This window comes from Mandrillus leucophaeus, unplaced genomic scaffold (assembly GCF_000951045.1).
Source record: "Mandrillus leucophaeus isolate KB7577 unplaced genomic scaffold, Mleu.le_1.0 Scaffold171, whole genome shotgun sequence".
NCBI classification, from domain to species: domain Eukaryota; kingdom Metazoa; phylum Chordata; class Mammalia; order Primates; family Cercopithecidae; genus Mandrillus; species Mandrillus leucophaeus.
In genome coordinates, this window is record NW_012101710.1 from 880,582 (window position 1) to 893,947 (window position 13,366).

Genomic DNA, 13,366 nt, shown 5'->3' on the forward strand with positions numbered 1-13,366 from the left:
TATAAGCTTGGGCTGGCTGCTCAAACTCCCAGGCTCAAACCCATGCCCACAACAGGCAGAAGTCTGGCCAGACGGTCTCCAGAGTATTATACGACTTTAAACAAAAGGTTCGCTTTGCACCACAGACCCGTATCCCCAGCCAGCCCTTCGCATGTCTCTGACTCTGCATATGCCCAGGGGCAGGCCATGTTCGGGTCTTGTTCATGTTTAAATGCCCACAGCACCTGGGCCAGGCCTCAGCCATGACGGATGCTTAGCCAGAGCCCTGGGGTGGAGTGGGACTTGCTGGAGTTCAAGATGACCTCATCTGTGTGTCACTGCACCCTGGCTTGGCCATCTGTGTGGAGAGAAGCTTGAAGGGAACTGGGAGCCCCACCTCAAAACACCTTCCCTCGGCCTGCCATGCCTCAGAAATTCACCAGCAGCCTTCTGGAGGTTCTTCATTTTTCAAAAGCCTGTTTGTTTTGTTGTTGTTTGTTTTTTCCGAGATGGAGTCTCACTCTGTCGCCAGGCTGGAGTGCAGTGGCATGATCTTGGCTCATGGCTCACTGCAACCTCCTGGGCTGCTCACTGCAGCCTCCCGGGTTCACGCAATTCTCCTGCCTAAGCCTCCCAAGTAGCTGGGACTACAGACACGCACCACTATGCCCAGCTAATTTTTGTATTTTTAGTAGAGACAGGGTTTCACCATGTTGGCCAGGATGATGTCGATCTCTTGACCTCGTGATCTGCCTGCCTCAGCCTCCCAAATTGATGGGATTACGGGCATGCCAAAGCAAAAGCACCTGTTTAAATGCAAATGACCTGGTAGGAGCGTGCCTGGGTTTCATCACCAGGTAGGGGAGGCAGGAGGAAGTCAATGCTCTGGGGAAGACCTGGGAGGGTGGGCATCTTGGAGGCTGCAGGGTTGAGTGGAGGGAAGGCCTGGGGGTGGGAGGAGGCAGGACCTGCATGGAAAGCCTCCCTCCTTCCAGCTGCCTGCACAGGGACCCCTGGACCCCTTGCCATTGCTGGCCTCTGTGGAACTTCCCACTCAGCTCCCTCTGCTGAGGTGGGGAGCAGCAGGGCAGGACCTAACTCTCCCAGTTCTAGAGACAGGGAGCTGGGCTGAGGGAGGCTCAACCACGTGCCACTGTCTCCTGCAAGTTCAGGCAGAGCAGGTGCCCAAATCCCAATCTGATCCGGACACCGTGGTTCCCCCGGGCATCTGAGCTTTCACTCTCCATCCTGTGCCTTCTGCTTTGTGGAAAGTAGGACAGGGATTCTCTCCGGAGTTCGTTCCTGATGGTTCTGAGAGCACAGGAGGCTCTACACGCAATCCCCATGAGACACAACACCAGCGATGTCACCCGTGAGCCTTCCCTTGGGCTGTACCAGGGGCCACGAGCTTCTCCAGCCTTTCACCACAGAAGCCGGTCCGTCCCACAAAGTGTGTTCAGATGCCCCTCCAGCCAGAGTTAGTTTTGTTCCTTCTGCTGTCTTCCTAGCAATGCCTTATAGAGCCCACCACGCTTAATGAAAGCTCTTCACATCCTGCGGACTGCCTCGGTCCCCTCCAGAGCTCAGCACCCCATGCAAGAGCTGGTCCTCTGTGGGTGATGGCACAAGTGGAGAGAAAAAGAAATAACTCCAAGATGTGTTGTGAAGCGGTGGGATGCCTCCCTGCCTTTGCCCAGGCAGATGTAACCCTCCTCTGGGAAGGTGCCTGTTACACTGAGAGCCTCCCGCATGGTGTGATCAATTGCTTAGTAATTTTTTCCTTGCTAGAAAACAGCCTCAAAACCCACTTACAGGCTGGGCACAGGGGCTCATACCTATAATCCCAGCACTTTGGGAAGCCAAGGAAGGAGGATCGCTTGAGTCCAGGAGTTTAAGACCAGCCTGGGAAATACAGTGAGGCTGCATCTCTATGAAATCTTTTAAAGAAGTAGCCAGGCATGGTGGTGCACACCTGTAGTCCTAGCCACTGGGGAGGCTGAAGTGGGAGGATCTCTTGAGCCTAGGAGTTGGAGGCTACAGTGAGCTATGATTGCTCCACTGCACTCCAACCTGGGTGACAGGGAAAGACCCTGTCTTTAAAAGAAAACACAAAGCTGGGCGCAGTGGCTCACGCCTGTAATCCCAGCACTTTGGGAGGCCAAGGTGGGTGGATCACCTGAGGTCAGGGGTTTGAGATCAGCCTGACCAATATGGTGAAATCCCGTCTCTACTGAAAATACAAAAATTAGCTGGGCATGGTGGTGCAGGCCTGTAATCCCAGCTACTCAGAAGGTTGAGGCAGGAGAATCACTTGAACTCAGGAGGTAGAGGTTGCAGTGAGCTGAGATCGCATCACTGCACTCCACCCTGGGAGACAGAGGGAGTTCTAATCCTTAGTTTTCAAACAGAACTGGACCCCATGCAAGGTAAAGATTGACTGTCCTACTAAGAAGAATCAAGCCTGACAGTCCACTATGGGAGGCATTTAAATGGGTCTATAGCCTTGAAATTACAGCCTGTGTTTGCTTTTTTTTTTTTTTTTTTTCGAGACAGGGTTTTGCTCTTGTTGCCCAGGCTGGAGTGCAATAGTGTGATCTTAGCTCACTGCAACCTCCACCTGCTGGGTTTAAGCGATTCTCCTGCCTAAGCCTCCCGAGTAGCTGGGATTACAAGTGCCCACCACCATGCCCAGCTAATTTCTGTATTTTTGGTAGAGACAGAATTTCACCATATTGGCCAGGCTGGTCTTGAACTGACCTCAGGTGATCGACCCGCCTCAGCCTCCCAAAGTGCTGAGATTACAAGCGTGAGCCATTACATCTGGCCCTGTGTTTGCATTTTTAAAGAGATTACTAAAAAAACAAAAACAAAAACAAAAACAAAAAAACAAAAACACGTTTACAGGTGAAACATTTTATTTGGAATGCAAATCTATATTTAAACTGAGTTTCTTTTTCTTTGTTCTTTTTGTTCTGATGCAGTAAATTACTCATAATTTTAATTATACTTCAATTGCCTGGCAGTTGACAAGCATTTATTTCTACAGGACGTTGTATTGACCACCTCCTGTTCGTGCAATTAGTTTGTTCTGTTGGGCTCTGGAGGGGGACGGCTGAGGCACACATCAGCCCAGCTCCTCCAGGTGGCACTAGGCACGTCCCTGAGCTGTCCAGCAGCACCAAGGGGGGCTCAAGCTCTGCACCATCCACTGGGGCCGACAGCAGGTGATGCCTTCACAAGCCTTGTTTGGTGGAGGTGACGCATCCCAGCCCTGACACTCACTGCCTTTATAGGAAAGAAGCTTACCTAGGTGAGGTATTGGCAGGCTGCTGCTATGTCGACAAAGAAAATGGGAATTTTCTGGTAGGATTCAGCATGGTACAAAGTGCCAATGTTCTTGTGGTTGACCGTGTTGGTGCAGGTTAGGAAACAAGCACTTGGGACTTTCTGTTTCCATTTTGAATGTCTCTGACCTCCCACTGGAGACACTCACGGGAGTCAGGGCTGAAGCTCGGGTCTGGGGGTCTGGTGGACCCCAAAGACTACAGATGCTGCATGAGACCTGAGCTCAGCTTTGTGACCTTTTGTTCTTACAAAGGAGGAACCCGGAGCCAGGGGGGCCTCTCAGGGCCACAGTCGCCCGATGGTAAGTGCGGGTGGGTCCTTTGTCACTTTGCCAGTGGCTCCCAGACAGATCAGGGGCTGTGACTTCCCAGGGGCAGGGGTGGGGCCCAGGCTGTTTTCTTGGTTCCCACGCTGGCCCCCTTATGCTCTGGTAAGCTCAGCAGGGTTGAGTGCCACAGACGCGCTCTTCCAGTTCCACCAGGAGACGCTGGGACATTCTTTCATGCCCTGGAAATGTTCCTATCCTACCCAGAGAAGGTGGATCCCTTAGCAAGACAAAGGCAGCCGGGACGCAGCCCCGCACACCTCCATGGACACTTGAAGGAGATTACACGCTCTTCACAGAACCCAGCTTGTTAAACGCCCACTCTCTATCCCTCAGATAAGTGGCAGTAGCAAGTGATATGCGGGTGAATCACATAAATTGCCACTTTCATACCTCAAACATAGTCATATTTCATAGGATCATACAGCAAGACAGGGGAAGCGGAGCCGCTCCCAAGCTCCCCTGGCTGGCCCCACCCACGGCCCAGCCAGGCTGTGGTCACTGGGTTCCTCTCTCGCATCTCTAGCACCACGCACCTCAAGCCCATGCCCAGGAAGGCTGCGGCTGGCGCTGCTCACTCAGCACGTCTCTCTCCCAGCCCAGCAGGTATCTCTGGCACCTACTGTCCTAGCCTGGGCCTCGTCCTCCGTGCTGCAGAGTGAAGCCACTGCTCCTTGGAGTGGCCCCTCTGCAGGGCCCTGGAAGACGCTGTCTGGGACACCTGCTGGTGGCCTCGGCTGTGTTTCCCAGCATCCCTTCCATTTCCCGCAGCCCCTCCTTTCCCCAGAACCCCTTCCTGTCTCCCCCTTCTGTACCAGTGGAGGGCATGTGGCTGGGAAACCCCCTTGCTCTCCAAGGCCATGTCTGGACCATTGTTCCCCTCTTGATTTTCTCCTGATTTCCCGAACCATCATTCCCACCTGCTGCCTCGGGCACCCTGCCATTGTCCTTGAGGACAGCATCAGCTCCGAGGAAAAATCTCGCGCCCACCAGACTGCCCTCCTGACCCCAGCCCAACCCCAGCTCCCAGCAGCTACTCCTAGGCTGACCTGGCCTCGCGCCGCACCCGCCCCACGCCAGCCCCATCCCACCATGTTCCCAGCTCCCTGGCAAGGCAGCCCCCACTCTGGCCGCGGGAACTTCCCTGCGGGCCAGTAGCTTCGACTCTGCCCTTGCGCTTGGCCCCCTGCCCGTCCGTCTGTTGTGTCTGTTGCCAAGCCAAGTTCCAGCCCTGGGGAAACTCAACATCTGCCTGCCCCGGACCCGGGCCACACGGCGCAGCTCCCCACCCCACTCTTCAGCTGGGATCTCCCTGGGGCCTGCAGCCCTTCCTTCGGCAGTTTTGTCCCTCTGTTATATTTGTCGTCAATGTACTTGTTAGTAAGCATTGCCCAAAATTGAAACTAATGGAAAGAGACGGCAGCGTGTCCTTCAATGCCTTACCGGAGAATTGCTGAGCAGGCCCACCAAGGAGTCTGTGATTATCTGGAAGAACATGCCTTTGTTTGACTCACTGCGCACTGGAGATTAAAGACCCAGACTTAGCCAGGCACAGTGGCTCACGTCTGTAATCCCAGCACTTTGGGAGACTGAAGCATGTGGATCACCTGAAGTCAGGAGTTCAAGACCAGCCTGGTCAACATGGTGAAACCCCGTCTCCACTAAAAATACAAAAGTTGGGTATAGGGGCATGTGCCTGTAATCCCAGCTACTTGGGAGGCTGAGGCAGAAAAATCGCTTGAACATGGGAGGCAGAGGTTGCAGTAAGCCTAGATTGTGCCAATTGTGCCATTGCACTCCAGCCTGGTGACAGAGCAAGACTCCACCCCAAAATAATAATAATAATAATAAATAAAGACCCAGACTTCGAGAAAATACGTACAATCCAGTAGATATTTTGTTTGGTTGCAGATTACTTCTCTAGAAAAGCTAACTCCAGTGGTTGCAGTTTTACTGCCCTGTAGGGCAATAACCAATTTGTGTATACATAGAAGCCTTGCTCCAACATCCTCAGTGAAATGCCGAGACATACCCAGTTCCTCCAACGCTCTCAGACTGACCTCCCCATCCTGCCGGTCCTCCTGAATAAGGGCAGTCAAGTTCACTCTCTGCGTGCATCGCAGTCCTGCTTCCCATGTTTTGGAAATTACACTGAGATGATAATTGACACCATTTCCCCCTCGCGTTTGTGAGTCTGAGGGGGTGTCTCCTTGGTTCTACACTCAAACGCTTAGCTCAGGGCTCCACTTGCAGTCCACGTCCAGCCATCGTGGCTGAATGTGCAGGGAAATGAGAACACATTTGACAAAATGCATGTGATTCCCCGCGCTCTTACCTGCCACTGTATCAGGACAGAGGACGTGGTGTGTGGCGTTGCTGAGACAGATCCCGGGGGCTCTCCTGGAACTGAAACACACAGGAGAGAAAAGCGGGGATCAGGGTGGTTGTTATGTTCTGCCGCCCTTCCCACGGCCACCCTCAGGGAGTGTGGGAGGCTGATGAGCCCTGCCTCCTTCCTTCTCCAGGGGTCCCCTTCTCCTGCCCTTCCTTGGGGCTTCCCAGAGCTTCTCCTTCAAAGCCTGTGCCCGGGATAGGAGGAACCCAACCCTAACAATGGCCCTGAGAAACAGACCCAGACTGGGCTCTCTCTGTGGTGGACATTCTGAGAGCCGCCCCTCCAGAGACGCTGTCCTGGAGCTCTCTGGCTCGAGACCTTCCCTGCAGGGCTCAGATCTTCTGGGAGAGGCAGGGAACATATCTTTTTTTTTTTTTTTTTTTTTTAGATACCTAGGTGAGAGCTACTTTTCCTGAATAGGACACATGATCATGCCAGGTCACTTGGTTTGAAATGCTAAAGGGCTGTCAGGAAAGGGGATCAATTTCTGGTGAGGCTGCAGCTGGCTGGGACAGCAGGGTAAAGTAAAGAGGGATCTGCCATGGTTCTGCTCTGCTCTGTGGAGGGACAAGGTTGGTTTGACCTCTGCCCATGGCCATGCCCTGCACTCTGGCCAAACTAAACTTCTTGTCATCTGCCACATCCAAGAGATCTTCTGTGCCCCTCTTCCCTGCCTCCTCTGCTCCCTCCAAATCTGTGTGGTCCTGTCTTGGCATATTGAACTGAACTCTTAGCCCTCCCCAGCTGTAAGATCCTGGTGGCCCAGCAGAAGCATGACATGCATTCTACATCCAGTCCATATTCACTGAACGGAATGAGGATCTTCCCACAGGCCCGCTTGTGCATCTAGCAGATGCCTCTCCACTCAGAACCCAAGATTGGGTCCCAGGGTCACCTGCTCTGTGATTTTCCTCTGGACCTGAGAGGCACCCCCTCGTCAGCCCTGGCAGTGCCTGCATCAGTCACACCTCCACCGTCCCTGTTCTGCTTTAGGAATGGGTCTCCCTCCAACCCTCTTAATCTCCTATGGTTCCAGCTTAATGGTGGGCCCTCTAGCCAGCTTTCTGACAGCCATGGTGACACAGCAGTGCCATTACAGGGAGTTCTCAATGTCCTCGAGTTGTGAGGTTGTGCAGAGAAATAGAAATCACTGTAAAAAGAAACTGTTCATCAGTAAACCGTACACATACTCAGAGGACTCTCCCTATCATGCCAAGGGTTTCCCAACCCCTGGAGAGAGTCCGTGCCTGCCAATCTCTAGATAGTGTAAGACAATATAACACAAATACAATGCAAATCCATTGCAAAAAGAAAACTGCACATCCCAGGAAAGACGATGACAAGATAGGTGCATCAAAGCCTGATTTGAATATCAAAGGATAAGAAAAGCCTCCGGAGTCTGAAGAGGCCCTTGAATTTTTTTTTTTCAAAAATGGTCCTTTTGGATGCCACCCTGGAGGGCAAAGGAGGCTGTTGTACTTTGCTCTCACACAATCTGTCAGAGAGATTATGACAATGACATCAGCTCGTGTGGGTTTTTGTTCTTTATTCTAAGATTTAGTGCTTAGTTGCAAAAATTACCTCAACTGTGTTAAAGGTAAGGTTAAAATGAATGCATTTATATAGTTTTTGTTTTGTAATTTAGTTGCTGCAAAGCCTTTCCCTTCTGGTTTAGTGTGACATTGGTCCCCACTTTAAGTGGGGAAGGCTTTCCCAGTTACAAGTAGCCTGGGCCTCCAGGTTTGCTACAATAAAGCTGTGCAGTATTTGCATGTAACCTGTACACATCCTCCTGAATACTGTAAACCATTTCTAGGTTACTCATCAGTCCTCCTACCATGTTCTAATTTATAACACTGTTATATAACAATGTTACAATGTTATAATTGTAGGCACCCTTATGAGTGATCCAGAAATTGTACAATGTCATAATACTCTCCAAACAAATACATAGTTGTTACACTGTATTTCTTTAATTTGTATTTTTAACTTTTTTTCTGAACATTTCAATCCACAGTTGGTTGAATCCAAGGATGTGGGACCCTTGGACAGTGAGCTCCTGGGGCTGATCCCAGCTCCTCAGGGCCCAGCAGGGTTCACTAAGGCCCTGGACCACCCCATACACCCAGGGCGGCTCCTCTCCTCCTCACTGGCTTTCCCCACAGCTCCAATAAACCCCCAGGATTTGCGCTCACAAAAGAGTTGGGCGAGAGGCAGGAGCCACAGAAGCCAGACAGTGCTTTTCTAGGGGCAGGTGCACTTTTCCTGGGAGCACAGCTGGCGCCTGTCGGAGGCTCTTGCGGGTTCTGCTCTGCTGGGAGTGCAGGGTTTGCAGCAAAACAGCCTCTGTGAGTTGCTGAGAAGCCAGGAATGGTTTGCTCAACTCCTCTGCTGGTCCCTGAGGCCAAGGGAGGCCTGTGTGGGAGAAACCACACTTCCAGGTCACCAAGAGAGCAGAACTGAAGATGTGAGGTCATAGGGTGAGCCAGTTGGAAATTGGTTTATTGGAAAATTCTTCCACTGGAGCGTTAAATGGAAAAGACAGTGCTTTGGGGGTAGGCTGCGGGAATGATGATGAAGCGCTGCTGGGTGAACTAAGTGCTGGGTTTCCGGCCTGGGAGCTGAGCTATTCCCCACCATCCATTCTTTTCCATCCCACCCGTCCTGTGATCACCGCTGGACGCGGCTGATAGAGCTGCCTCCTGGGCTCACCACAGGCCTGGGCCACACAGAATGACAATCCATCTTCAGGCCCAACGCCGCCGAGATAGGATGGAGCAGTTGAAAACACCACCTGGAGCTCTGAGGAGACCTCACTTCCCATCACTTACCTGCGCTGTTGTCAAAGAGCTGCTCGTGAATGAGAAAAATTGGGAAAATCTCTTAAAACCCAGCTACCCGCTGACATTTATTTTTAATGACCCTATCAATTATTCAATTTCTGGGATGCTAATGGATAGTAGGGGCTTTGGAAGCCAATCAAAGAGCCTTCCATTCCATTTGGAAGCCCTTGAAACCTTGATTTATGACCACAGGCTGTGCGGAAACCCTCCGAGCTGTCTGTCACTAATGGAATTCTACTGCTTGCCACCGCTCCCTGGTGACCCCTTCCTGGCTCAAGACGAAAGTGGGGCCTAAGTGTCTCAGGCTCCAGGGGCAGTGGCCAGGAACACAGTCTGGGCCCCGGGTTGCTCACCATCCTGCAGCGTGGTCACCGCCTCTGTCTCCGAACTGAAGTCGCTGTCTCCAATGTCATTGGTAGCTTTCAGGCGCAGCTTGTAGGAGGTGAAGGGCCTCAGTCTGCAATGTGGAAGAGACTGTGACTGCAGGGCCCTGCCTCCCTGTCCTGCCCTCAGGCGCTCCTGGTGAAGCCCTGGGAGGAGGGGCAAATCCCTCCCCTGCCCTGAGAGCTCTGGCCTCCTGTGTGGGCCCGAGACAGGTCAGCGAGGAGGCTGTTCTTGGGTTGGACTCAATCACTTCCTAGGTGCAGTGAGCAGGGGCTTTAAGAGGACCCTAGACCTGTACTGGGAGGAGCCTTTGAACACCTGGGTGGTCGAAATCCTCAGGGAGAAAGGAGCCGCACAGAGGGCAGTGAGTGCAGGGCGTCCTGGCCAGGAGGAAGATTCTGCTCAGGGCTCCTCGGGGAGGCACTGCCAACCCCTCACTGGAGCCACCCCTGGCACTCCGGTGGGCACATCACTGCTCTCCAAGGGATCCACAGAATTCCTCAGGAAGCGCTAACACCCTGGGCCCTTGTGCTGATTCGGAGCGTAAAATGAGTTCCCGCCTGATTCCCACGCTCCGTCCTCCTGGAGCTCTTTACTGGCCAGGCCCAGCCTCGCAGGGCTCTCTAAGGTCCACTTCCTGCCCGGCTGCAGGCAGAGACCCACCGGCCCCGCATCCCTACCATTCACTGGGGCTGACATGGTGCCAGGCACTTGGCAAGTGCAACCCCTTTCAACCCACGCGAGCTCTGGGAGAGGAGGCATTATTATTCCCATTTCAAGGATGATAAAACGGAGGCCCATTGCTGCAGGACTAGTAAATGGCAACAGTCACATGTCACTTTACAAAAGACCACACCCTGTCAAGCATCCAAGTGAAAAATGCCTCCAGCCCTTCGATGGAGATTTTAATGGGACTAATGCTTGCCTGAGGTGCCTTCTGGTGTTAGCACTTCAGGCCTACTTCCATCTGCTCACTCACCTTCCTTCCTCCCTTTCTTCCTCCCTCCCTCCCCTCCTTCCTGCCTTCTCTCCCTTCTTCCTCCCTTCCTGCTTTCCTTCCTTCCTTCTTCACTGCCCTCCTTCCTCCTTCTTTCTCTCCCTTTCACCTCCCTTCTCTCCTTCCTTTTCTCTTCCCTTCCATTCCCTCCTTCCTTTCCTTCCTTCCTCCTTCCTTCCTTTCCTTTCTTCTTCCCTTCCCTCCTTCCTCTCTTCATTCCTCCCTCCCTCCCCTCATTCCTTCTTTCTCTCTCTTCTTCCTCCGTTCCCACTTTCCTTCCTTCCTTCTTTCCTTCCCTCCTTCCTTCTCTCCCTTCCACCTCCCTTCCCTCCTTCCTTTTCCCTCCCTTTTCTTCATTTCCTTTTTCCTTCCTTCCTTCCTTCCATCCGTTCAGCTATTCCACATGCAATGGGTCTCCTGTGCCAAGCCCCATGCCATGTCTGAGACTAGACTTCAGCCAAACTCTTTTGTGCAGATGATGCTAGGATCTTGGTGAAGCCCTAGCTAGTCAGGGACCTGCTCTGCAGCCCATGCATACTCAGTCACTGGCTGGTTCCTCTCAGATGCCCTTTATTTGACTTCCGAATGAGCAAGTGAGGAAGCTGCTCTGTTCTCCTCCCTGGCGGGCAGTGGCACTTCATAGATGAGGGCTCAGTTTCCAGACCAGAAAACTCGGGGTGCCTCAGGACTCTCAACCTCTGTTACTCATGTCTAAAAGTCTCCTCAACTATCACTCTAAGCCGAAGCCCTCATCACCTGAAACCCAGTCTTCTGTCCTCATTCCCAACGGAATCTGTAAACCAGTGCCTTTCAAATGGAACCCTGTGGACCCCCAGGACTCTGAAGCCTCTGACGTCCAGAGCCCCACATGGCCCGTATCAGCCAACAGCAGCTCCATGCCCATCGGGTTTATGCATTTGGGCTGGGTCATATTTGGCTTAAGGGAAGGATTCTGCTTTTTAGAAAACTGAGAACCATTTTTGGAAATCATGATCAGATGCTATTCCTGCTCTCAGGTCCCCGTCCTGCCTAAGACCAGGTGACAGTGTTTCTCTACCAGCTCACACCTCAAGGCATGCTTTTCCACTGCAACCCTCCAGAACCTGGTCTGGACTTGCTACTTCCCAGTCCCTGACCGCAGGCACATCTCAGCCCCTCTGCACTCAGCGTCCACAACTGGAAAAACAGCCACAGAAGGCAGCTGGCCTTGGCCCCAGCTTTAATGGAGATGCTTCTGAAGTCCGACCACAAAATGACCTTTGCTCCACATTTCTGGGAGATAGCCTTTGCTAAGTTAAAACAAACAATCTCCCCTCTGTTCCTAGCATCCTAGGAGTTATTTTGTCTTGTCTGGGTGATAATCACGTGTTTTCTCCCGTGACCTCCCTGCCTCATCCACCTGCGCCTCCCACCATAGCCCCACTGGCTCCTTCTCCTCCTGTACCAGGAGGCAGCAGAGTGGGCATTAGGAACGTGGGCCCCAAATTAAAACTGCCTGGCTTCTAGCTCCCAGTTAACCTTGGACAGCATACTTTGCCTCAGTTTCCTTATCTGGGCTGATAATAGCACAGGCATCATGAAACTGATATGAGGCTTAAACTCAGGTGAGGCACTCAGCAGAGAGTCAGGCATGTGGTGCAAGCTTGCTACGGATCAGCTGTTCCTGTGGATCTGTAAGCATTCGCTCAGATGGCCCTGCCCTGTGTCTCCTGTGCCCTGTTCCTTCCCTTCATCTTCTGCATCATGATGGGTGACATTTCCTTGATGACTGTCTGTCTTTACAAGACTCAACATCCAAGAGGACAGGGATCGAGTCGGCCTCCTTTCCTGCTGTACCCCAAGAGCCAAGAACACCCAGGAGGGCGCTCAGCAGATCTGTGAGAGGAAGGATTGAATAAGGACGCTATTCCCCATCATTGAAGTTTCTCGGGGTGGGGAGGGGGGTTGCCTATGAGGACATATAAATACCAGAGTCACATCTGGCACACAGTAGATGTTGCAGAAATGATTTGTTTACTTATTTATTTATTTACGATTATGCTTACTTATTGATGTATTTGCTTTCTCACTGGCCTCTGGCATTGAATTGTAATTATACTCAGCACTGCACTGTTTAGTACTTCATGCTTTGCTATGATCTGGGGGTTTGGAGTCACACTGCAAGCTCCTTGAAACCCCTCTTTCTCCACTGTCCTGCCTGGATCTGGCACTGAGTCGGGCGCACGTGGTGTGCCGTAAATACGTGTCAGGTGGCTGGACAAATCAGCCTGGCTCCCAGACAAATGGGGTTGGGTGCGCAGGAGGACAGAGAGCAGAGTTCCTAGCGTGAGGCCTGTGTTTTGCCGGACTCACTTCATTCAACAAGGATTGATTAAGTGTCTCTGCGAGCTGCAGGGAACACAGAATGCGGATCTGCGGGAGGTAACCCTCTCGGCCCTGAAACCAGGCAGAACGCAGCTCCGGCAGCCTACGGGAGGAGCAGTCCCACTGCCCAAATAAGACAGGCAGCGGGCAGAGCTTTCATCCCCTCTCCTGGCCCTGTGGTCCCAGACGGTAGCATCCTCTGTGCACTCACCCCAACCTGCCTCTTCACTTCCCTGCAGCGCTGCTCCTGTGGATGACTGGTCTACCTCCTAGGCTAAACATCTGATCCTTGAGCCCCCTGCCCCCATTGCTCCTGCCATGCTCCCTCCTGTGGCAGAGCAGGGCTTTGGTGACCCCTTGATAAAGGAACAAATGCACACAGGATGCAAGAACACCCTCCTACAACCCTTCTAACTGCCCCCAGTTCTGCATTCTGTTCATGCTTCCAAGCCAGCCCAAAACTCTGCTTTGCAGTGGGCCTGGCAGAATTCCAATGCTGGCTCCGCCACTACTCGCTGGAGCAACTCAGCGTCTCAGAGCCTCACTGTATTTGGCTATGGACATGGAGATAGCAGCACCGGGCTTCCAGGGCTGTTGTGAAAATGACATCACATCACCCATCCTCATGGAGTTGGGTGGATCGTGGCGCACAGCAGGCAATGAATAAATGTGATGTGCTTTTTCCTGTCTTCCCAAAAGCTTTCTCTGGCTCCCCCACCTCGGAGCCCTCACTC

General features: G+C 52.5%; 1 protein-coding gene across 1 annotated transcript in view; it reads right to left on the reverse strand.

Moving 5' to 3' along the window:
- The window catches only part of SDK1 (sidekick cell adhesion molecule 1), a 707,360-nt gene that overhangs the window by 98,160 nt on the left and 595,834 nt on the right, over positions 1-13,366 (reverse strand). Inside the window, exons 31-32 of the mRNA XM_011976935.1 lie at positions 9,241-9,344; positions 5,985-6,055 (exon numbers count right to left, since the gene is read on the reverse strand). Coding sequence (XP_011832325.1) covers positions 5,985-6,055; positions 9,241-9,344 — 175 coding nt within the window. The remainder of the gene's footprint in view (positions 1-5,984; positions 6,056-9,240; positions 9,345-13,366) is intronic.